This window comes from Salvelinus namaycush, chromosome 29 (genome assembly GCF_016432855.1).
Source record: "Salvelinus namaycush isolate Seneca chromosome 29, SaNama_1.0, whole genome shotgun sequence".
Classification (NCBI taxonomy): Eukaryota; Metazoa; Chordata; class Actinopteri; order Salmoniformes; family Salmonidae; genus Salvelinus; species Salvelinus namaycush.
The window spans coordinates 4388919-4414680 of record NC_052335.1 but is presented as its reverse complement, the minus strand read 5'-3'; the positions used below and the strand labels follow the sequence as shown (position 1 = coordinate 4414680).

Sequence of the window (25762 nt, the reverse complement as noted above, 5' to 3'; positions counted from 1 at the left end):
ACCTCAAACCATGACAGCCCAGGACCTCCACATCTGGCTTCTTCACCTGCAGGACTGTCTGAGGAGTATTTCTGTCTGTAATAAAGCCCTTTTGTAGAGAAACTCATTCTGATTGACTGGACCTGGCTCCCCAGTGGGTGGGCCTATGGCTGCGCCACTGGCCCACACATGGCTGCGCCACTGCCCAGTCATGTGAAATCCATAAATGATGGCTTACCAAATGTATTTAAATTTACTGATTTTCTTCCATGAACTGTAACTCAGTAAAATCGTTGAAATTGTTGAGTTGCGTTTATATTTTTGTTCAGTATACTATGACAGCCAGACTTAAATTATTAAGATTACAGTATAAAACAAGTACCAACAATGTATTTCATAGTGTATTCATCGTGCCATAATCCTATACATAATTGCAACTTCCTCACCTTCTTGTCAGGCAGGTTGAAGAGGAACTCCCTGTCAAAGCGTCCAGGCCTCCGTAGAGCAGGGTCTATGGAGTCCAGCCTATTGGTAGCACCGATCACCACGATTTCCCCTCGGCTGTCCAGACCATCCATCAACGCCAGCAGAGTGGACACTATGGAGCTAAAGAAGGGAAGGAGAGAGGGATAGGGAGAGAGTATGGTCAAACCATTACTAAAAACTGATCACTCACATTCATTATTGATTGTCAGAGACCATCATCAAATGGAGATGTCTAACAGATACTCCAAGTTCATATAGTACCTATGTATCTGGTCCTGTCTGCTGGAGCGCACTGGGGCCAGCCCGTCTATTTCATCAAAGAAGATTATGGAGGGCCTCATCAGGTACGCCTGGAAGAGAGCAGAACACACAACATAAGTCTGGGCTAGAGGAGCATAAGCTAGCCTGAACACAGAGTATTCTGGATGGCAACTGGACCAAGTAAGCACAATATAAACAGATAGGGAATTATTTATTAAATACCTTACCTGACACTGTCCAACTGATAAGCCTTGGCTCGTGCCTAGGGCTGTGGCGGTCATAACATTTTGTCAGGCGGTTATTGTCATGCAAAAGACTGCTGGTCTCACAGTAATTGACTTAACAAAAACATTTAGCGTCTCCAGGCCTCTACGCATGCGCGCCTTTGGAACATCTGCAATTTAAAAAGCCTAATAAATCTATTTAATGTGTACCATCACAATTAATGCATTATTTATTTTAGGCAGTTCTAAAGAAACATGATATGAAGAAAAAGTACTTTGGAAGAACAGAATACGAGTTGGCCTACTGTATGATATCTGGCAATGCGCCATGCTTGTTCATTTAGCAGACAAGATAGGCTCATAAGTCCCGTGCCATTATTTTAATATTACATGATGTTATAGTAAGAAGAATATAATTGAACTTAGCTGAATAAAATAGAAAGTATATTTTTTCCATTCCGGAGTGAGTGCGCATATGAAGTGGCGATGTTGAGCGTAAAAGTTATCATTTGAAAAAGGTCCAATACGTTAGATTTACATTTAAAAATGTATTCCAAATAAATAACAGAAATACCTTAAGTAGGTATTCAGACCCTTTGCTATGAGACTCAAAATTGAGCTCAGGTGCATCCTGTTTTGATTGATCATCCTTGATGTTTCTACAACTTGATTGGAGTCCACCTGTGGTGAAATTAAATTGATTGGACATGATTTGGAAAGGCACAGTGCATGTCAGAGCAAGAACCAAGCCATGAGGTCAAAGGAATTGTCCATAAAGTTCCGAGACAGGATTGTGTCGAGGCACAGATCTGGGGAAGAGTACCAACAAATGTCTGCAGCATTGAAGGTCCCCAAGAACACAATGTCCTCCATCATTCTTAAACGGAAGAAGTCTAGAACCACCAAGACTCTTCCTAAAGCTGGCCGCCCGGCCAAACTGAACAATCGGGGAAAAAGGGCCTTGTTCAGAGAGGTGATCAAGAACCCGATGGTCTCTGACAGAGCTCCAGAGTTCAACTGTGGAGATGATAGAACCTTCCAGAAGGACAACTATCTCTGCAGCACTCTACCAATCAAAGTAGTAGTGGCTACGGGGCAAGTCTCTGAAATGGCCCAGCCAGAGCCCGGACTTGAACCCAATCGAACATCTCTGGAGACCTGAAAATAGCTGTCCAGCGACGCTCCCCATCCAACCTGACAGAGCTTGAGAGGATCTGCAGAGAAGAATGTGAGAAACTCCCCTAATACAGGTGTGACAAGCTTGTAGCGTCATACCCTAGAAGACTCGAGGCTGTAATCACTGCCAAAGATGCTTCAACAAAGTACTGAGTAAAGGGTCTGAATAATTATTTTAATGTCATAATTCCTTTTTTTTTGCTAAAAAAACAAACAGTTTTTGCTTTGCCATTATCGGGTATTGTGTGTAGATTGATCAGGGGGGGAAAAATCGATTTAATACATTTTCGAAAAATGTGGAAAAGGGGTCTGAATACTTTCCGAATGCACTGTATAAGGACCCAATCCTTTTCATTTAGTTATCTTTTTTGGGGGGTGGTGGCTTGGGCTCATATATAGGCCTATGCGTAAGCTCTAATATGCATATGAACATATTGAATTAATCATCACCCTAGAAAGCGCTGTCCATTTCGGTGTGTTAGGCTTTGAAACAACATCCACAACGACCATGTTTTCCACTCAATTTCAACCTGTTGAACTTTTCTTCAAATTGATCAATGAGGTGAGTTTTAAAAGCACGATACTGTTTTGATGAGAAGTGTTTGATGTGATATTCGATTGCATTTGCATTGACGTCAGAGTGGTTAGAAGGACACTAGAGCCCTGAGTACCAGGCCATTAACAGCCTAATGGTACCTGCTTCTATAAACCAATGAGGAGATGGGAGAGGCAGGACTTGCACCACGATCTGCGTCACAAATAGAACTGACTTCTATTTTAGCCTTTGACAACTCAGACGCACGCAAGCGAGCAGAATGGGTGCAATAATTGAATAATATATATTTCTAAATTTATTTTGCAACGCTTGCGCACGCGACACGAGCGGTGTAGTCAGCCTGTTAGACAGGTCTAAAGAAACATGATGTGAAGAAAACATAGCCTATTTCAGAAGAACAAATCAAATCACATTTTTATTGGTCACATACACATATTTAGCAGATGTTATTGCAGGTGTGACAAAGTGCTAGTGTTCAAGGATAGCATACTCTGACTTGTCCTTATGTTAGGCTCTGATATGGCTATGCCATATGGCTGTGGGCTACACTAGTTCATTTAGCAGACAAGATTTGCTTAGAATTCCGTGGCATTATTTAGTGTTATTTTATAGTATGAAGAATACAATTGAACATACCTGAATAATATTAAATATTTTCTCCAAGCGATTTCCAAGGAAGTGCGCACATGCGGCTATTCTGTGTTGAGCGGTAAATGCTTAATTTAGCAACTTCAGTTGTAATACAAACGTTGGGCTATATGTTTAGATTTTTTATACATTCTAAGGCTGCATGATGCGACGAATGAGGATTTGAAAGAAGTTGCATTAAAGGCATGAGCTCTGATATGTTTCTTGTGCAGGCCAGTCTCTCATTCAAAATTTGACAAGCACTTGATAAGATTCTCACCAGGCCTCGAATTTCCTGGCGGCATCCCCCTTGTGTGGCCATAACGCCCCCTAAAAAAATCCATGCCTTTTGTGGCCAAAGAGGCCATTTTGCCCTTGGGCTGAATATAATAATTCCCTTCTCCCGGCTGCCGTGCTCCAAAAAAACTCACTCACAGGGCACTCTCAGCTATCTCAATTCTTATTAGCCAATGCGCGTCATGTGATCAGATCTTCTCACAGGCATCTCAGCTAAGGCTATAAGTGAAGAGAGACATCGGGGATGCAAATGCGCACGCACTTCATATCGAATTCCGAGGCGCATATTGAAGATATTAGAACTGTCCACATTTACTTTTCGTCAGCCAACAAGATGAACAGGAGAATCACTGGCCTGTTTTAATCTACTATCCCCCATAGTACAAAGGTTGACCAATTCTATTCTACTTGTCCTTCTGTGCAATAAATAAATATTCCAAACATAGTCTGGGACAGTTGTGGGATGCAATAGATCCCAAATGAATACTCGCCTCAAAAAAACTTTTAAAAGCAATGAGGCTGATGCAACAGATCAGAACATTTAGCTTAAAATATTGATCAACTGGCTATTTCTTCACATTATAAGCGCAGCACTGCACATACGGCAATAGGCTATAAGCACAAATGTTCCAAAATGCAATCAATTAGCGGGAAAACACTTTTTATAATAAAGATGCATTTTTATGGTGAAAATGATCTTCCCCAAACTTACCTCAGGCACCGCGTATGTATGCCAGTTAAGCTTTACAAACGGTGTAGAGCCTATTTGGTGACTTTAGTTGTGATATAAATCGTATCAAAACATATAGGCCTATGGGCAAGGCTACATGAGGTGTGCTACTATGATTTGAAAAAGTCACAAAACTGCACATGCTGGGCATCATCCACAAGTGATAATACATCACACACAAGTGATAGGCTAATGTCACACAGCAGGATATTCTTCATTTAATGTTGTCTTTACATATACTAAATCATTTTTACTTAACCTTTATTTAACTAGGCAAGTCAGCTAAGAACAAATTATTATTTACAATGACGGCCTACCACGGATGATGCTGGGCCAATTGTGCGCCGCCCTATGGGACTCCCAATCACGACCGGTTGTGATACAGCTCTTAAAATAATGTGTGTGAAATTAGTTTTGATTCAGAATGGACCATTATCATGCACCTGTCTCAGAACAGGAGCATGGGGGGAAAAAAACATGTCAGCTACGGACTTAAATAGCGAATGGAGAACGCTTTTCCCGTGGTTCATTTTCATGCCAGCCAGGTAGGCTATCGTCCTGTTGTAAAGCAAAGCAATGTGCTTAATATTAGGAAAGTTGATCAATAAATATAGCAGGCCTAGCCTATATAAAGCTGATGGGATCCTCCTATTTTTTATAGAGGCCATTAAAAAAACTCTACGCAGTTGCATAGCCTACAGAAATGCTGCGCAACATGAGCTCCTGGGCTCTCATGAAGTGTTTGATTTTATATTATAAACCATTTGCATTGATGTCAGAGTGATTCGAGGGACAATAAAGTGCTGAGTACCAGGCAGTTAGCAAGTTTGGCTACTAATAACCATCAGCAGCATCCGAGCTTGGAGAAGCCTAGTTACCGTGACTAAACGATCACGTGTTATTTGACAGCGGTTATGACTCATGACCGCCGGTGTTGCAGTAATACGGTCACCGTAACAGCCCTAATCATGACTCATGACTGCGGGTGTGGCGGTAACACTGTCACCGCAAGCCCTACTCATGCTCACCTGGTCAAAAAGTAGGCGTAGCTGTCGTTCTGATTCGCCGACCCACTTGCTGAGGCAGTCGGCTCCCTTCCTCATGAAGAAAGACACCTTTTTGTCTCCTTGACTACACTCGTTGGCCAAAGCCCGTGCTACAAGGGTCTTCCCTGTACCTGGTGGGCCGTAGAATAGACACCCTCTGTGGGAGAGGAGCGAGTGAGAGGTAAATAAGTTTAAAGCAAAGACAATCTGTTTTTTATTGACCTTGGAACTACATTGTGACCATGATGCAAAAAATGCTAAATTGTTTTTCCTCATCTGTCTGGTTGTAATTAAATAACACATTTCTAAATTGCAAACAAAAGAGGATACATGCTTGATATGTCTGAACATGAATTAATCTGCGTTTCCAGGTGACTTTGGTCTTTACCTCGGGGGCTGTATCTTGAACCTTTCGAAGACTTCTGGATAGAGTAGAGGGAAGACCACCATCTCCTTCAGAGACTGGATGTGGTTGGACAGCCCTCCTACGCTGTCAAACTTCACTGAGATGTCCAGATTCATGGGGTCCACATCAGCGAGGCTAGCTCCCACCTTGGCCCTGTCCCTCAGCACCCCACTGGCCAGGTCCTCTGCTCGCAGGTTCAAAGGCAGACATCTTTACAAATAAATACAGGTGATAAAGATAAGAGTCATTGTGTGGTGAGCTTTCAGTTGCATAACGGCTGCCATGTATCACCGGGTTTGAAGTGAAGCTAATGTGCTATACAGGACAAGTGGTGAACGGAAAGTGATTTTACCTAGTGAAAAGCCATTAATAAATTGTATCTACCGTAATTGCTGGACTATTAAGCGCACCTGAATATAAGCCGCACCCACTGAATTTAAAAAAAATATTTATTTTGTACATAAATAAGCCGCACATGTCTATAAGCCGCAGGTGCCTACCGGTACATTGAAACAAATGAACTTTACACAGCCTTTAAAGGAAACACGGCTTGTAACAAAAATAAATAGGCCTTTAAACGAAACACGGCTTGTAACAAAAATAAATAGGCTTTAACGAAACACGGCTTGTAACAAATTTTAAAAAATAGCAGTAAACAGTAGCCTACCAAGAAAGTCATTGGTCACTATCTTCCTCCTGTGCACTGAAACCACTGAAGTCATCTCCTTTGGTGTCGGAGTTGAATAGCCTCAGAATTGCTTCATCCGATGTTGGATCGTTTTCATTGTCGCTCTCGTCACTTTCATCCGGAGGCAAATTCCCCGCTGAGCTCATGCTGCCCTCTTCAATACGCAGCAGTCCAGCCTTTCGAAACCCGTTGATGATAGTGGATTTTTTTATTTTTTTTGACAATGCTCCACGCTGTCAGGACCCACTGGCAGACTTGACCATAAGTTGCTCTTCGCATGCGGCCCGTTTTAGTGAAGGATTTCTCCCCACTTGTCATCCATGCCTCATTTTCTAGTTCGGGCCATCTGCTTTTCTTTCCTCTGAAAGCTTTTGTTGTCTGAGTCAGTTTCTCACGCTGCTGTTTCCAACGTCTTATCATCGACTCATTAAGGCCAAGCTCCCGTGCAGCAGCTCTATTTCCTTTTCCAACAGCCAGATCGATCGCCTTCAAATTGAAAGCTGCATCATATGCATTTCTGTAACGGTCGGCGTAATCCTCCTCCTCGGACGAGAGGCGAGAAGGATCAGACCAATATGCGGAGTGGTTTGTGTCCATGATTATTTATTAACCAAATAAACGGAACACTAACGAAACAAAATGACAAAAGAGAAACGACCCGAATACAGACACGAGATACAACACGAGATACAAAAAGTATGATTCTCAATCAGGGACAACGATTTACAGCTGCCTCTGATTGAGAATCATACCCGGCCGAACACAAACAACCCGACATAGAAAAATAACACATGGACAACCCACCCCAACTCACGCCCTGACCAACCAAATAAATACAAGAAAAAGGAAAAACAGGTCAGGAACGTGACAATTTCTCCGTGTCTTTGCCATGATGAGGGTGACAAAATGACTACCGTAATCAGAATTATGGGAAGTTTGAGCGCGCTCGATTTACGTCACATTATGTGACGGTGCTCAGTTTTTTGGCGGCATGAATCTTGTGAAAGCGGGAAAAATCCATAAATTAGCCGCGTCATTGTATAAACCGCAAGGTTCAAAGCGTGGGAAAAAGTAGCGGCTTATAGTCCGGAAATTACAGTAATATCAAAATCCACTAGGTGAGTGACAGAGAAAAAGGAGGAGAGGTATTCACCTGTTCCTGGCCCGGGTCATGCTTTTGCTTTTCCTCCTCTCAAATCTCTCCTCGTCAGACGACGACGTAGTGTCGCTACTGTGGATGGCATGCTTCTTCACTCTGGACCAGACGAGAGGAAAGGGGGACAAAAGACAAATCATATTAGACCATGTCAACGTACTGTAGGTAAGCAGTGTTTTGAAATTATTTTTCATGGGGGGGAACAACACCCACCGTATATGGCTTCTCCTTGCTGGGGATCTGTGGGTGTCAAACAGGGAGGGGATGGTTTGTTTTCTGTTGACGGGCTCTGGAACGCATTCAGTGAGACACAAGATGTTAAAAGCAGCAGCACTCAAGAAGTATAAAACAAAGACAATATCAGGAAATGGTTTTACACAGGAAAAGGAACGTTTCAGGCAGAGGGCCAGTTTCCCAGACCTACATTAAGACTACTCCTTTACTATAAGGCACGCTCAATGGAAAATCTGGGTCCAGGACACTACCCTTAGCGTTGCAGAAAAATCACACAATAATCAATGTTTTTCATTACCTATAGGTGGCGCCTCGTATCTCTGTACGGTCTTGCGTTGTCTCAGGTTGTACGGTCTGTCGTTCCCCTCTCCAGCCTCCTCTGCCTCGTCTCTTTCATCATCATCTTCCTCTGCTTCGTCATCCTCTTCTTCACCGTGAGATTCTAAGAAGTAAACAAGATATGTTTGTGAAAATATCATCTTGTGAGCAAGCAAGCAACACCAACAAACTCCAGTTCTCTCCAAACTAAGACAAACCTTCAGTCCCCTCTTCCGATTCTGTCTTGCTCATGGCTTTGTGGTGTGTCTGCATGCCAAAGGTGTTCCTGCGCAGCGCCTTCCTCCTCTTCACACGAGAATACATGTCCATGCTTTCCTAGAAGACCAGGAGTGGAGGATACGCACGTTTAGCTTAGTCTGGCTAACACCTAACTCGAATTCCTCGCGTCAGCCAGGCTACGTTTAGCTAGCTGGCTTGCCATCATAACGTCTACCACTGGAGATAGTTACCAAGAACCCACTTTCATATGGCATGATACAGATTGACTGGCTGATTGACAGACTTACCACCTCAGTGTCTGTCCACATGCGGAGTCTCTCCACCTCCCTGTTCTGTCTGATGCTGCTGATGTTGTCCATTTCCTGAAGAACTGCCTCCGCCGTGCTGACAATACATTTACATTTTAGTCATTTAGCAGACACTACTGTAAATCGCTTTGGATTAGAGCGAGTGCATACATTTTCAAAACACACACATCAGTATCGATTCATACCGCATACCTCTGACGTCTTCGCTTTCTGTTTTACAGTTCATCCATCTCCACCCCGGTACCACCAGGTCTGAGGCCTCGTCTTCCTATAGGGAAGTGTGTGTGCGTCTTCCCATAGGGTGTGTGTGTGTTACCTGTTGACGAGCTGGTCAAACAGCAGGCTCTGGTTGAGGTGTTCAAACTGGCTCTTCCTCACTTGGCAGCTCCTCTTCCGGTCAACATGGCCGTTCATGTGAGCGTGGTCTCCTGCCCCCTCCTCCTTATGGGCTGCAGGGGTCAGAGGTAACAGATCAAAAATAAAAGAGGTCCCATCTAACTAATAGTCCAACTAATACTGTACCTACACACAAATAATGTTGTCATGGTCTTAAAATAACAAATGAAAACTTTGGAAACATTGACGTTACCATTTCCATTTTGCAGGGCGCCAGATGACAACCTGAAATACATTGAGATGTGTAAATATAAACACATTGCACAAAAAGACTGCCCCATTCTCAGACAGTCAACAGATGGGGCTGAACCCAGTCCACAGATGGGGCTGAACCCAGTCCACACGGCCAGTACATGAACTCAACCCAGAACTGTCTGTCAAAGAGGCTGTTCTTTTGCCTGCTCACCTGGTGCGGTAGGTGGGCATGCCCCAGGAGACCCTCTGGCCCTTGGCCTGGGGGGAGGGAGAGGTGTCGCTGGAGCTGGTCTGTCTACGGGTTCGCTTTGAGGAAGGGGACAGTCCAGGACTGCTGGGACTGCTCACATCACTACTGGGATCCTTCTAAAAGGGGAGGAGAGAGAGTGGTTAGAGAGATGGAGATTGGAGAGCGGGCGCAAAAGAGCGCGGGCGCAAAAGAGCGCGGGCGCAAAAGAGCGGGCGCAAAAGAGCGGGAGAGCGCGGGCGCAAAAGAGCGGGAGATAGCTGGCGCAAAAGAGCAGGCGCAAAAGAGCGGGAGAGCGCAGGCGCAAAAGAGCGGGAGCGCAAAAGAGCGGGAGAGCGCGGGCACAAAAGAGCGGGAGCGCAAAAGAGCGGGAGAAAGCAAGAGCGCGAAAGCAAGAGCGTGAAAGCAAGCGCGAAAGTGAGCACAAAAGAGATGGAGAGCGTGAGAGATGCCTACACATTCCACCTAGAGAGAGATTAAACTAGAGAAGTGTCCCTTCAGCCAACTGGTTCTGGGGCTCCGTTCAAACACACAGGGCCCCAGGACAGTAACACAATTGGACCTACCAAATTATGAGAAAAATATAAACACAATGGAAATAATCAAAAAATAAAAAACATGCCAAAATGGAACGCTATCGGGCCCTAAACAGAAAGTATACAGTAGCAGAATACCTGACCACTGACAAACCCAAAATTAAGAAAGTCCTTGAATTAGATAGGAAACTACACTGCACTTCCTTACTTCCTGCCAAAGGTATGACCATATTAGAACCACTTATTTCCCACAGATCACAGACCCACAATGAATTTGGAAGCAAACATTGATAAACAATATTTATGACCCATTGCCATGAAAACAGGGCAACCAGTGGCGCACAAACATTGTAAATACAACCAATACTTATCTTCCCCTACCGTTTGTACTACAACTACTGGCACATTGTTAAAAACACTGCACATTGCTGATAACATTTGAAACCTTAAAGAGTGCAATGTTTACTGTACTTTGGTTCTTTTCAGTTTTGTTTAATCCACTTGCTTTGGCAATAGAAACGTGTTTCCCATGCCAATAAAGCACCGTTGAATTGGTAAGAGGGAGGGAGGAATAACACGTATCATGTAGATACACTTCTTAATAGCGGGAGTGTTTACTAATAAGCAATTGTTTTGTTAGCCTAGTCTGTCTATTAAAACGCCCATGTGGTAGCCTACCGTTTGTAAAACAGGCAATTTACCGTTAATCCCCATCATTTGGTTACATTAATTTATGTTAATGCATGTATTAATTACAGCAATTCACCGTTCTCATTCTCGAGTCGAAACATTGTTTGCAGAGTTCACAACCTGCTACGCTTGTGATAAAAATTTTGGGATCGATTTCATACCATAATTTACGCGCTCCATGTGAGCAGTGAGCATGTGTCTGGTTTCTCTGTCCTGCTATGTTACCTTAGCTCACCCGCCTGAGCACGCATAGAAGTACTTGGCCTACTTCATGAAAATGTCAAATGCAGGAAAGTGCCCAGTTGGGCTTCAGCCATTTTTTTGTTTTTTATCACACAGCCATTCAAATTATAATAGTTCCTCAAAGTATTTGAAAAATCTTCTCAACACTCTCCCCTCGATATTAAATGTAGCTGATGAATAGGCTATGGACATGTTGCGCGTGTATTTGTTTCTTATTAATGATTCTCAATTTCATCTTCAAACTATCGCATTGCTGTCCCTTTCATACTTTGCTTGTCAATTCATTATCTCAAACCCTGACTACACAGCGTGCGCGAGCGTTGCAAAAAAAATGTAGGAATATATGTTATTCAATTATTGCGCGGGCCAACGAGTGTCTGCGGTGCCAAGGGCTAAAATAGAAGTCATTCCTATTTCTGACACAGATCGCGCTGCAAGTCCTGCCTCTCCCATCTCCTCATTGGTTTATAGAAGCAGGTACCCACGTGTCATCTCCTCATTGGTTATACCCACGTGGGTGATTGAAAGACGAACTGTTTTGCCGGTTGTCGTGGTAATACTATGAAAGATGCCAATCACCGTATAAGTTAAAATATGAAAAAGCCTGGAAGGAGGAGAGATGACTAGAAACGATTCGGTTGGCCGTTTTATGTGTGGATTAATTGTCGAAGTAGAGGACCTTGTGCATTTCAGGTAAAATAACTCAATGTTTATATCCCAGGACAAATTAGCGAGCAACAGCAACCTAGTTTAATAGGACAAATTAGCTAGCAAGTGCAAGCTAACTAGCTAAATTGCCATACAGGTTTAATGCTTTTCGACCTGTCCTCAAATTAATCTCATTGGTTCAGAGTTTGTTTTGATATTATTATTATTATTTTTTTAATTCTCCCCTTTTCTCCCCAATTTTCGTGGTATCCAATCGCTAGTAATTACTATCTTGTCTCATCGCTACAACTCCCGTACGGGCTCGGGAGAGACGAAGGTCGAAAGCCATGCGTCCTCCGAAGCACAACGCAACCAAGCCGCACTGCTTCTTAACACAGCGCGCCTCCAACCCGGAAGCCAGCCGCACCAATGTGTCGGAGGAAACACCGTGCACCCGCCCCCCTCGGTTAGCGCGCACTGCGCCCGGCCTGCCACAGGAGTCGCTGGAGCGCGATGAGACAAGGATATCCCTACCGGCCAAACCCTCCCTAACCCGGACGACGCTAAGCCAAATTGTGCGTCGCCCCACGGACCTCCCGGTCGCGGCCGGCTGCGACAGAGCCTGGGCGCGAACCCAGAGACTCTGGTGGCGCAGCTAGCACTGCGATGCAGTGCTCTAGACCACTGCGCCACCCGGGAGGCCCTTGTTTTGATATTTTAACCTGCGTGTCATGATCGTGTTTGGTGTAGGGGGACAAAAATGTATGCACGATGGCGCACGCGCGCAGCCGGTTTGGGTTCCGTGTTATAGCTTACTTTCAGCAAGCCTAAGGTAGGCCTAGGTTTTTGTTTTTTTTTGTATACGTTTCAAGCAAAGGAGAAATATTTTGGGAATAGTGGCGAATAACCCATCGGCCTTCGTTTGAATGGTTTTGTGTGTCGAAAAAGGATATGTATTAAATTTTTGTATATGCAGAAAAGCTAACAGATGAGGACAAAGCAGGCATATATCTTTATTGTGACTCCATTAATGTTGTCATTACAGAAATGCAACAGATTCTTTACAACCTGGCATTTATTAATTTGTTAACAGGCCTGAAATACATAAGTAATAACTTCAATAATAATAATAATAATGAAATGCCATAACAAAGTGTAATGACTTGTTTCAAATACGTTTTATTAAGAAGCATATCCATGTAAACAAGTGTACAAGCAGAATTGTGACATCCCCCTTTTGACCCCCCTCCCCTAGGGCTGTTACAATGACCGCCACACCGGCGATGACTGCAGTCAAATTCGACGTGACCATTTAGTTATAATTAGGCTTCTCCAAGCTCTGATGCTGCTGATGGTCATTAGTAGCCTACCAAACTTGCCAACTGTCTGGTACTCAGCTCTTTATTGTCCCTCTAATCACTCTGACAAATGCAAAAGTTTTAGAAAATAAAATCCAACACAGAGCCCATGAGCTGTTGTGCATGGTTTGCCCATGAGCTGTTGTGCAATGTTGTGCAAGGTTTCTATAGGCTATGCAATTGCGTCAGGAAACAGTTAATGGCCTCTATTAAAAAGAGGATCCCATCAGCTTTCTATAGGCTAGGCCTATATATATTTACTCATCAACTTACCTAATATTAAGCACATAGCGTCGCTTTACAACAGGAGTATAGCCTATCTAGCCTGCATGAAAAAGGAACCATGGGAAAAGCATCCTCCCGTCGCTATTGAAGTGGATACTGTAGATGACAAGTGTGGTCCATTCTAAATCAAAACTAATTTCACACATTTTGTATTTGTAAAGACTACATTAAAGAATATCCTGATGTGTGACAATAATACATCATTCAGAATTGATAGGCTATTACTTGTGAATAAGACGCAGCATGCGCAAGTAAAGCAAGAAATGGATTGCCTTTTTTTGCGGCTTTTTCAAATCATAGTAGCACAGCTCATGTAGCCTAGCCCATAGACCTGTATGTTTTAACGAGGTTTGTATCAGAACTAAAGTGATGAAATAACTTCATAAAATGAAGTACATTAATCTGCTTTATAACCAGTGTAGAGCCTAACTGGCATTCATAGGCTGTGGTAAATTTGGTAAATATTTTTTACCCTTAAAAAGGTACTTATTATAAAGCATTAAATGCACGTCTCTTGAGAACAGTGCAAATGCAATCGATAATCACATCAAACACCATCAAAACAGCCTATCATTCTTTTAAAACTCACCTCACTGTAATGATCAATTTCAAGAAAGAAGTTCAACAGCAGGTTAAAACAGTGTAAACAATATGGACAGCGCTTTCTAAGGTGATGATGAATTCAAAACACCCCATATGCATAGAGTTTACACATAGGCATCAAATATATGGACTTGTTTAACACTTTCTTGCTTACTACATGATTCCATAAGTGTTATTTCATAGATTTTATGTATAAAATAATACTTTTGACTGGTATTGTATATTTGAATATTCATATTGACAAATGTACCATGTTTTATTCATATTTGATATCATTCCTAATTTAACTAGGCCTGTCTTCCATTAAGTAACTGAAGCAGACCTAATGTTAATTAATGTATCATATGTTTTGATTATTTAAAAAGCCTATGCAAATTCCAATACAAAATGAGTTGACCCTAATTGGGCAACTCAACTGTCTGGTTGAGATGCTTGCGATTCGGTATCTATCAAATTTTAAGTCATACAAATAAATAAATAATTCTGGCCTATCCAGTTTTCAGAAAAATAATTTTTTGATATGAATTTATTGGTGTGCCAATTAAAGGATTAACATGACACGTTGTTGCTCCTTGCTAAAACAAGCAAGGTGTAGCCAATGAGTCTTGCTCCCCTCCACGCAGCACATACAAATAAAATGAATAGAACGGCCTTGGAAACTATAACCCTGGCAATTTGACTGGTAAACTCATGGGTTCACTTGCAATGGCTGCCTGGTAACCTGATGCAATAATTTCCATTGTAATGTAGAATGTTCATTCAAATGGTGTTAATTGATGTGTCACATGCAATCGAATGTATTTTATGTAGTTGAGTTGAATCAACATTTCCTGCTTTTACTTCCTGCTTTGCTTCTAGCAATGGCCACCAGTCCACCCATTATGCCATCATTGGCTAGAATGGGGACACCCGTTCTATTCATTCTGTTTCTGGGACTAGCTGACCCCTACTTTTATTATTATTTTTGCACTGACTCTTGCACAGGCTTGATGTATACTCACTAGACTAACCTCACACCAGTGTTCCCTCCCTCGCCGTTAATTTAAGTGTGGTGCTGCACCACTGCAGAGTCAGTGCCGCCACACCAAAAGAAACATCCTATTTCTACCAAAAATAGTTTAAATAAAGTTCTGTAAAGCACATTCGCTTTTCTTGGTAAAAAAGACAATCCGTCTGGGTCCAGCACAGTTCTAAAGGTTATTTATCTCTGTGAGCTGTGGCAGGCAGCCTGCAACTCAAGTGCTCGATACAGATGCTCTGCAGCCCGAAACACAATTCACTTGGAATCACTTCAGAATGCACCTGCATGAGAAACGGCACTCCAGGGACCAGTGTGCGAGTGACCAGTGTGCCATACAGAAGCTCTGCAGCGCGAAACACAATTCACTTGAATCACCTGAGTGCACCTGCGTGAGAAACTGCAAGAAAGGTACGTTAGCTTGTTTGTCCAACTACATAAGCTAGCTACAACCTAAAAACTCGAACATAATTTCTATCTATAATATTGCTGAAACAATTGAAACGGCAAATCGCTATAGAATATCCACAAGTATGTTGATGACAGAAACTAACGTAACTAGTCTAGCAAATTAGCTAACTTTAGCTAGCTCGTTTGGAACTGTATCAAGTGCAAGCAAGATAGCTACATTTATCTGGATTTGATTGGATTTTTTCCCCCCTCAGATGAGTTTTAAATATTTCCAGCCACAGCAGCGAAAGAGAAAGGGGGAGCAGAGACAAAGTGTCAGGTAACGTTACCTTAGCTAACATCAAATCAGCCTGAATTAAATTAAACTTTCTTTAGTTAGCTAACTCTTTAAAAGCTTAAGCTATCATTTTTATAACAAGTGTATGGCTTACGTTACTAGACAGAGAAGAGGCAGAATCCCTGGAGTGAGGTAGAGATGCATGAGGGACAGAGTGGAGCAGAGGAGAGAGCCAGGAGGGGAGATGGAAGGAGAATTGGAGGAGAGCAGAGAGGATGAGAAGCGTTGATAAAAGGAGAGGAGACAGGAGTAAGGCCAAGTGAGCACCACCGCCAATCCGGATGAGACCCAGTGTCTTAAAATTGACAGACTGAAGCAGTGGCTATATAATACGCCGCATGGTTAGTCCGATTTCCTTTTATTGGGCTAAATTATTTTTTTGCATATTTAGTCTGTACTAGTCTACATCATTATGTGTAGTGTTGTAATGCTTGCTAGCTGTAATAGGTATTGCCCCAAACACCAGTAATTTCGCTAAACTACACTCTACATCGCGTCTAGGAATGTTCTGCCACCTGTGCCGTCAACATAAGCAAGCTGCTTAGAGGTGTGCGTCAAAGCGCCCTTTTATTGAAATAGGGGCCCAGATTCATCAGATGGACTATATTAACCGGCACCCAGGGACAGAGCACCACATGGAAAGTGAGGGCTCATGGAATGCTGGCAAAAGGTAGTGTTCTATTGGATCCTCCCATTTCTCAAAATGTATTCTAATTTAAAAGATGTCTCAGATTGTGCACTAACTGTGGCTCAATAATAACGCATTATGCCCGTAGCTGTTCACAGGCTCCTCAATCATGGTTGCATTTTAGCCAACCACAGTGCTTGAGCACGAGGCCTCATTGGGGGTTTTAAATGTCTGTATCATCTAACAAAGCAGGGGCAGGCCCATCACACATAATAGTGGCCAAAATGTTTAAGATTCTGGCTCAGGTTGTGGATGCTCCATGCCATCCAGACATCTGTACCCATTGGCCTGGAAGCTGATGAAACTACAGACGAAGCAAATAATAAGCAGCTGGATTTATATGTCAGGTATTATTGCAATACAAGTTTTAAAAAATGATTTAATTGTGATATTCTACAGTCATCCATGAGTAATAATGCATGTGTATGGATTTTTGTATGTTTTCCAGATACAAGGACCAAGAGGGACACCTTTACAACTACTTTGTGGACCTGGTGTCAGTCCCTGATGGCAAGGCAGACACCATCGTTATCGCCATCAAGGAGGTACTGCACATCAAAAAGACACCAACAGAGAGATTGTACGGCCTGGGCACTGATGGGGCTGTAGTGATGACTGGTATGGACACAACAAAGTCTTAGAATGAACAATGTCTTCTTTTTTTACAGTACGTCTTGTGATTAGGGTTGCACATTTTGGGGAATATTCAGAGGTGGAAACTTTCCGTGGGAATTAACAGGAATATATGCAAATTAATATGAATACCATTGAAATTTAGATGGTTTTTGCATTGGATATATTTACCATATCATATGGAGACAAACAAACTTTGTAGTAGACACAATTGCAAATTTAATCCTTCCAATAGAAATAAACAATTTATTTACGAATTGAACTTGAATTAAATGAGTTGACACTTCACATGGGATGATTTCACTGAACCAAATAAAGGGAATATTGAATGATCCCCAATGTTCCCCATTGCATCTCCCAAAAAATGTTTTTAACATACATCTGTAAAATGATCAGCTAGAAACTAAAGCTTTGGTTGTCTTCCTCTCAGGATTCCATGTCTTCTCCCTGGACCTCCTCAATGCCCACCTCTTGAACATCAGACTGAGGCCTCATCTTCACGGTCACTTTCCAACCTTGTTGAGGATGGCTCGTTGTCCGGCTCAAAAAGCCACAAATTTGCTTGGATTTTTCAACCCTTATATTGGTCAGCCTGTTGCGTGCTTTGGTGTGTCCCCAAACAAGGACCAGTTGCGCTCTGAGGCGGCTGCTGATGGTGGGATTTGGAGGATGATGAAGGCAAAAGGGGAAAGAGCCTCAGATCCACAAAGTCCCTTCCACCAGGTGGCTGATGAGATATGTTGACTGCCATATTGCATCTCTATACCAAAGCCCTTGCTTGGAAGTGTACTTCGCCAGACTGCCAAGAACCTTGCCCTCATCCAGGCCAAGGTGGCGAGACACAGTAGTGATGACATCATAGGCCTTGTTGATCTCTGCACCAGACAGGATGCTCTTGCCAGCATACTTGGGGTCCAACATGTACGCTGCAGCGTGTATGGGCTTCAGGCAGAAGTCTTCACGCTTTATGATGTATTTCAGAACTGCAGTTTCCTCTGCTTGGAGCAACAGTGAAGTTGGCAGGGCAGTACAGATTTCTCCTCTTACATCTGCAAGCAGAGTCTGAACATCGGACAGGATGGCATTGTCTCCCTCAATTCATGCAATGGCTACTGCTATAGGATTCATGAGTTTCAGGCTGCTTTACCACTCTCTCCCAAAATAAATCATCCAGGAGGATACTCTTGATGGGGCTGTCCATATCGGCAGACTGATATGGCCATTTCTTGGAGACTCCTTCCCCTCCAGGAGACTGTCAAACATGATGACAACACCACCCCAATGGGTGTTGCTGGGAAGATTCAATGTGGTGCTCTTATTCTTCTCACTTTGCTTGGTGAGAGGGATTGCTGCTATAACTTGATGACCCTTCACATACCTAACCATTTCCTTGGCTCTATTGTATCCATTGTTTTCAGTGCCATGATGTCCTTGGAGCAGATGCAATGCATGAGCAGCACAGCCAATGGGTGTGATGTGAGGGTTGGACTCCTTCATGTTCGCAGCATTGTCTGTCACCAGCGTAAATACCTTCTGTGGTCCAAGGTCATTGACTGCCTTCAGCTCATCTGCAATGTAGAGAACGGTGTGTCTATTGTCGCTTGTGTCTGCGCTCTTGTAGAATACTGGTTGAAGGGTGGAGATGTAGTTAATTATTCCTTGCCCACGAACATTCGACCACCCATCAGAGATTATTGCAATAGTCTTCTTTCTCTATGATTTGCTTGACCTTCACTTGAACTCTGTTCAACTCCGCATCCAGCAAATCCTTCATTCAACTACCTACCTCATCCCCATATTTGTTTTTCTGCTCTTTTGCACACCAGTATTTCTACTTGCACATATATCACTCCAGTGTAAATTGCTCAATTGTAATTACTTCCCCACTATTGGCCTATTTATTCCCTTACCTCCTTACTTCATTTGCACACACTGTATACAGACTTCTCTATTGTGTTTTTGGCTGTACGTTTGTTTATCCCATGTGTAACTCTGTCGTTTTTGTTGCACTGCTTTGATTTATCTTGGCCAGGTCGCAGTTGTAAATGAGAACTTGTTCTCAACTGGCCTACCTGGTTAAATATATAGATTTTTTAAATTAGTAGATAAAGCATGTCTGGTTGGAGGGGTTTATGCTGGGCGAAGAACATTCATTAATCTCGTCCAATACACATTGCCTGTGAGCATCAGAGGTGATCCAGTTGCATACACAGCTCGAGCAAGACATTTACCAGCATTTCTCTGACTACGTTCCTCCATTGAGTCAAAAAAAATAATCTTCTTCCAGGAGGGCATGAGCTGTTGCTATCGATAAGGTGTCTAATTCATAATTTTCACCTCGAATAGAGCGCTTGGTCAGATGATTCTGCATTTTGTTGCATTCTACACATATGATTTGGCACAGTATTTGCAAATGTACACAGCTTTTCCTTCTACATAAGCTGCAGTGAAATGTCTCCACACATCAGATAGTGCCCGTGGCATTTTCCTGTTAAGATTAGAAAAAAAGAGTAAAATAACAAATACAATTCCATGTACAGATAAATAGTTGAGCAGTTAGATTAAACAACTCCTTTGTAAGATAAATGTTTTCAAATGAAACATGTATGGAAATAGGTGAATTAACACTCCTCAGTTAGCAGGCTCAAGCAAGCTAAAAACCCACATGGTAGCAAAAACTAACTAGCAGAAATTGTTACCAAGTTAGAAATGATTTAAACACACTTTGCTATAGGCTACTATTTACGAGTTAACAAAAAATTATTTCACCCCACCCAGTATTCTAATCAAAATTTACCAGAAAGCATGTAGTCCTTGGCTCAGACAGTGTAGTAGTGTGGGCTCAATAGCATCTCATTAGCGTGCAAGATCTTGAGAATCAGCTGAACATGTGATGGAAGAATGCGCACTTTGCATGCAGAGGGTTGCAATTCCATTGAATTGGGGATAGTTGAACCAAAATATGGCACAAGACCTAGAATTGCCTTGTGTATCCCCAAAAAAAGGTTCACTGTTATAAGCTAACTTTTTGGATGAATTTAAGTAAAATTCCCCAAATTCCAGGGCTTAACTTCCTATGATTTTTTTTTTTAAATCTACCGGAAAGTTTCCAACCCTTTGCAACCCTAGATTCAAGGCACCCAGACCTCCGTCCCAGATATCGCCGTTTCTTGCTGCTGCTAATGATGGGGATGAGGGTGTTGTCGGGTGTCTGGAGTAAATCCTTCGCATCCGCCGCGTTAATGAAAATAATATTCTTCCAGTAAGGGGTGAGTAATCACTGTCCTGAGATCTAGAAGCTCTTTCGGTCATAATAGACGTGGCATAAACATTATGTACAAAAGTTACAAATAACGCTAAAAAACACGAACAATAGCGCGATTGGTTAGGGGACCATAAAATGTCAACTATCTTCTCCGACGCCATCAACATCCTTGGTTGCAACACTCACTGCCGAGTTCCAAACTGCCTCGAAGCAACGTCGGCTCAAGAACTGTTCGTTGGGAGCCTCAGGAAATAGGTTTCCATGGCCGAGCAGCCACACACAAGCTTAATATCACTATGTGCAATGCCAAGCGTCGGCTGCATGGCGTAAAGATGGCCACCATTGGACTCTGGAGCAGTGGAAATGTGTTCTCTGGAGTGATGACTCACGCTTCACCATCTGGCAGTCAACGGCCGAAATCTGGTTTGGCGGATGCCAAGAGAACGCTACCTGCCCCAATGCATAGTGCCAACTGTAAAGTTTGGTGGAGGAGGAATAATGGTCTGGGGCTGCTTTTCATGGTTCGGGCTAGGCCCCTTATTTCAAGTGACGGGAAATCTTAACGCTACAGCATACAATGACATGCTAGACGATTCTGTGCTTCAAACTGTGGCAACAGTTTGGGGAAGGCCCTTTCCTGTTTCAGCATGACAATGTACCTGTGCACAAAGCGACATCCATACAGAAATGGTTTGTCGAGATCAGTGTGGAAGAACTTGGCTGGCATGCACAGAGCCCTAACCTCAACCCCATCAAACACCTTTGGGATGAATTGGAACACCGACTGTGAACCAGGCGTAATCTCCCAACATCATAAATGCTCCTGGCTGACTGGAAGCAAGTCCCCACAGCAATGTTCCAACCTCTAGTGGAAAGCCTTCCCAGGAGAGTGGAGGCTATTATAGCAGTAAAGGGGGAATCAACTCCATATTAATGCCCAATGATTTTGGAATGAGATGTTTGACGAGCAGGTGTCCACACACTTTTGGTCATGCAGTGTGTGTATTGCAATTCGAACAATTCTATATGCATTGTGATTTGATACTGCGATTTGATGCTCCAAACATATTGCTCACCACGAGACAGCACAGGAAAATGCTTCTGTGTACACACACACACATTCAAAAGTTTGGGGTCACTTAGAAATGTTCTTCTTTTTGAAAGAAAAGCACATTTTTGTCCAACTAAAATAACATCAAATTAATCAGAAATACAGATTAGACATTATTAATGTTGTAAATGACTATTGTAGCTAGAAACAGCAGATTTTTTATGGAATATCTACATAGGCCCATTATCAGCAACCATCACTCCTGTGTTCCAATGGCACATGGTGTTAGCTAAACCAAGGTTATCATTTTAAAATGCTAATTGATCATTAGAAAACCCTTTTGCAATTATGTTAGCAAATCTGAAAAATGTTCTGATTAAAGAAGCAATAAAACTGGCCTTCTTTATACTAGTTGAGTATCTGGAGCAACAGCATTTAATAAATAAAACATTTAAGGGGTGGATCAGCTTAATATTGCAGAAAGAATGCTGCTTCCATCAATGTAATTGTCTGCATAATTTCTAATCCCCCATATATTTTTGGGGTAAATATATATCCATATACATATACGCATGCATACATATACATATATAGATAAATACACATACCTACATACTTTTAAGAAATAATTTTATTATTTTCCCCCGCAAACCCTACCACCCTTCCCCCAATTGGAGTAAACTAAAACACTTCGGCTTTTACCTTCAGTTTATACATCTTATACACATTTTACAGACAATCTATTTTACAATAGTTATATTTTGTTTGTTTTTAGTCCTTCCTCTATTTCTGATGTCCATCCAGTTTGATTTGTATTTGTAACTGTGCTATTTCATAAAAGTACTGAACCTACACTGCTCAAAAAAATAAAAAGGGAACACACTTAAACAACACAATGTAACTCCAAGTCAATCACACTTCTGTGAAATCAAACTGTCCACTTAGGAAGCAACACTGATTGACAATAAATGTCACATGCTGTTGTGCAAATGGAATAGAAACAGGTGGAAATTATAGGCAATTAGCAAGACACCCCCAATAAAGGAGTGGTTCTGCAGGTGGTGACCACAGACCACTTCTCAGTTCCTATGCTTCCTGGCTGATGTTTTGGTCACTTTTGAATGCTGGCGGTGCTTTCACTCTAGTGGTAGCATGAGACGGAGTCTACAACCCACACAAGTGGCTCAGGTAGTGCAGCTCATCCAGGATGGCACATCAATGCGAGCTGTGGCAAGAAGGTTTGCTGTGTCTGTCAGCGTAGTGTCCAGAGCATGGAGGCGCTATCAGGAGACAGGCCAGTACATCAGGAGACTAGGAGGAGGCCAACAACCCAGCAGCAGGACCGCTACCTCCGCCTTTGTGCAAGGAGGAGCAGGAGGAGCACTGCCAGAGCCCTGCAAAATGACCTCCAGCAGGCCACAAATGTGCATGTGTCTGCTCAAACGGTCAGAAACAGACTCCATGAGGGTGGTATGAGGGCCCGACATCCACAGGTGGGGGTTGTGCTTACAGCCCAACACCGTGCAGGACGTTTGGCATTTGCCAGAGAACACCAAGATTGGCAAACTCGCCACTGGCGCCCTGTGCTCTTCACAGATGAAAGCAGGTTCACACTGAGCACGTGACAGACGTGACAGAGTCTGGAGACGCCGTGGAGAACGTTCTGCTGCCTGCAACATCCTCCAGCATGACCGGTTTGGCGGTGGGTCAGTCATGGTGTGGGGTGGCATTTCTTTGGGGGGCCGCTGGTGCGGTTGGCCCTGGGTTCCTCCTAATGCAAGACAATGCTAGACCTCATGTGGCTGGAGTGTGTCAGCAGGTCCTGCAAGAGGAAGGCATTGATGCTATGGACTGGCCCGCCCGTTCCCCAGACCTGAATCCAATTGAGCACATCTGGGACATCATGTCTCGCTCCATCCACCAACGCCACGTTGCACCACAGACTGTCCAGGAGTTGGCGGATGCTTTAGTCCAGGTCTGGGAGGAGATCCCTCAGGAGACCATCCGCCACCTCATCAGGAGCATGCCCAGGCGTTGTAGGGAGGTCATACAGGCACGTGGAGCACACACACACACTACTGAGCCTCATTTTGACTTGTTTTAAGGACATTACGTCAAAGTTGGATCAGCCTGTAGTGTGGTTTTCCACTTTAATTTTGAGTGTGACTCCAAATCCAGACCTCCATGGGTTGATAAATTTGATTTCCATTGATTTTTGTGTGGTTTTGTTGTCAGCACATTCAACTATGTAAAGAAAAAAGTATTTAATAACAATATTTCATTCAGATCTAGGATGTGTTATTATAGTGTTCCCTTTATTTTTTTGAGCAGTGTATATACATTTTACAGACCCCGTATGTTTTACATTGGTTATCTTGTTATTAGTCCCGCCCTTCAGCTCCATTCAACCCCTCCCATCTATCTCTCAACATCATCCATTTCGGATTTCTATTTTCCATATATTTATCAACTGTGCTGTGATGCTTCACAAAAGAATTGAACCTTTCTATTCTCATTGCTTCTACAGACTGTAAATTAAAAATATATTTTTCTGCTATATAAATAATTATTATATTATTGATTGATTGATTGACTGACTACGGCTTTTCAAATCACCCAGTATTGCTATCTGCAGCGTTAGTTCTAGGCAAATGTTGCAATTCTTCAGCCATTCCTGGACCTGGGACCAAAAACGAGCTACATTTGGACAATACCAAAATAAATGATCTAATGACTGCCTCCTCACAGCAGAATCTGCATAGCTGGGAAGATTGTTATATATATATATATATATGGGGGATACATTCTATTGGTTGCAAGAATTTTGTATAGTAATTTAAATTGAAAAATTTGAAGTTTTGAATCCGGTGTTGTTTTGCGGATCAATTCATAAACCATGTGCCATGGAATGGGTACATCGAAAATCTCTTCCCAACTATTTTGCAATTTATACAACACAGATGTCAGTTTTTTGGTCCTTAAATGAAATTGGTAAATGTTTTTATTTACCACACTTTTCTTTAACCATTTATGTTCTTTAATACAGGGCCGACATACAAGTTCCTTACTTTTTTCCCCTTCTACTTGCCTCTTCCATTTGTGGTAATGCTGCAATTAATTGGTTGTAATTTTGGGTAGAGCAGACATTTCCATATGTCTGTGTTAGCTGCATGTGTGACAACTCCACCAGTCCTATTTATGATATCATTCACTAAAATTATACCTTTTTTTTTTTTTTTTTAATTTCTTCGAAAAATAGTTTTTTTTTATCAATTAGTATATTTGAATTTAACCACAATATTTGTTGTATTATTTGTTCTGTCTTTTCAGGTGGATTAAACTGAAATTGCAACCAACTTTCTAAGGCTTGTTTAGAAAATAAAGATATTTTGGAGATTATTTCCTTTTCAAACAACTGAAAGTGAGCAGGTGTAATCTGAATAAAGGGGAAAAGGCCCTTCTTGAACATAGGATGAGACATTCCTACCAATTTACTAGAGAACCAGTTTGGATTTAAGTATAACTTTTGTATGACTGATGCCTTTAGTGAGAGGTCTAATGCTTTAATATTTAATCATTTCTGCCCTCCGAATTCATATTCGTTATATAAATAGGCCCTTTTAATTTTATCTGGCTTGCCGTTCCAAATTAAATTGAATATTTTTTGTTCATATAATTTAAAAAGCAGGTCACTAGGTGTAGGCAAAACCATAAGCAAATAGGTAAACTGTGATATAACTAAAGAGTTAATCAGGGTGATTTTTCCACAAATAGACAGGTATTTTCCTTTCCATGGTAGCAAGATCTTTATTTTTGCTAACTTTCTATAAACATTTATTGGAGTGAGATCATTTCTTTCTTTTGGGATTTGTATACCGAGTATGTCCACATCTCCGTCAAACCATTTAATTGGTAAACTGCATGGTAATGTAAAAGTATAATTTTTTTGTGATCCAATACGTAATATCATAATTTGGTTTTAATCCAGAGAGGATAGCAAAAGTATTTAGATCCTCTATGAGGCCGTGGAGAAATTCTAATTGTGGTTTAAAAAGAAAACATTAATCATCAGCGTACAATTACACCTTAGTTTAAGCCACGGATTTCTAATCCCTTAATATTATTGTTTGATATAATTTTAACAGCTAACATTTCGATGGCAATAATAAATAGACATGCCAATAGTGGACAACCTTGTTTTACTCCTCTAGATAGTTTTAAACTTTCTGAGATGTAGCCATTATTTACTATTTTACACCTAGGGTGACTATACATAACTTTAACCCATTTTACAAAGAGATTCCCCAAAATGTAAATATTCTAGGCATTTATATATAAACTCCAGTCGTATTTTATCAAAAGCCTTTTCAAAATCAGCTATGAAAACCCGGCCTGGTGTCCCCGATATTTCATAGTATTCTATTGT

The 25762-nt window shown here is 42.1% G+C and overlaps 1 protein-coding gene across 1 annotated transcript in view; it reads right to left on the bottom strand.

Annotated features, from left to right (window-relative positions):
• LOC120024103 (ATPase family AAA domain-containing protein 2B-like) overlaps nucleotides 1-25762 on the bottom strand; it is a 137293-nt gene that overhangs the window by 94692 nt on the left and 16839 nt on the right. The window contains exons 2-13 of the mRNA XM_038968241.1: nucleotides 9535-9689; nucleotides 9322-9353; nucleotides 9049-9181; nucleotides 8712-8808; nucleotides 8403-8520; nucleotides 8165-8308; nucleotides 7846-7921; nucleotides 7630-7731; nucleotides 5771-5998; nucleotides 5365-5539; nucleotides 727-815; nucleotides 426-585 (exon numbers count right to left, since the gene is read on the bottom strand). Of these exons, the coding sequence (XP_038824169.1) occupies nucleotides 426-585; nucleotides 727-815; nucleotides 5365-5539; nucleotides 5771-5998; nucleotides 7630-7731; nucleotides 7846-7921; nucleotides 8165-8308; nucleotides 8403-8520; nucleotides 8712-8808; nucleotides 9049-9181; nucleotides 9322-9353; nucleotides 9535-9689 (1509 nt within the window). The remainder of the gene's footprint in view (nucleotides 1-425; nucleotides 586-726; nucleotides 816-5364; nucleotides 5540-5770; nucleotides 5999-7629; nucleotides 7732-7845; nucleotides 7922-8164; nucleotides 8309-8402; nucleotides 8521-8711; nucleotides 8809-9048; nucleotides 9182-9321; nucleotides 9354-9534; nucleotides 9690-25762) is intronic.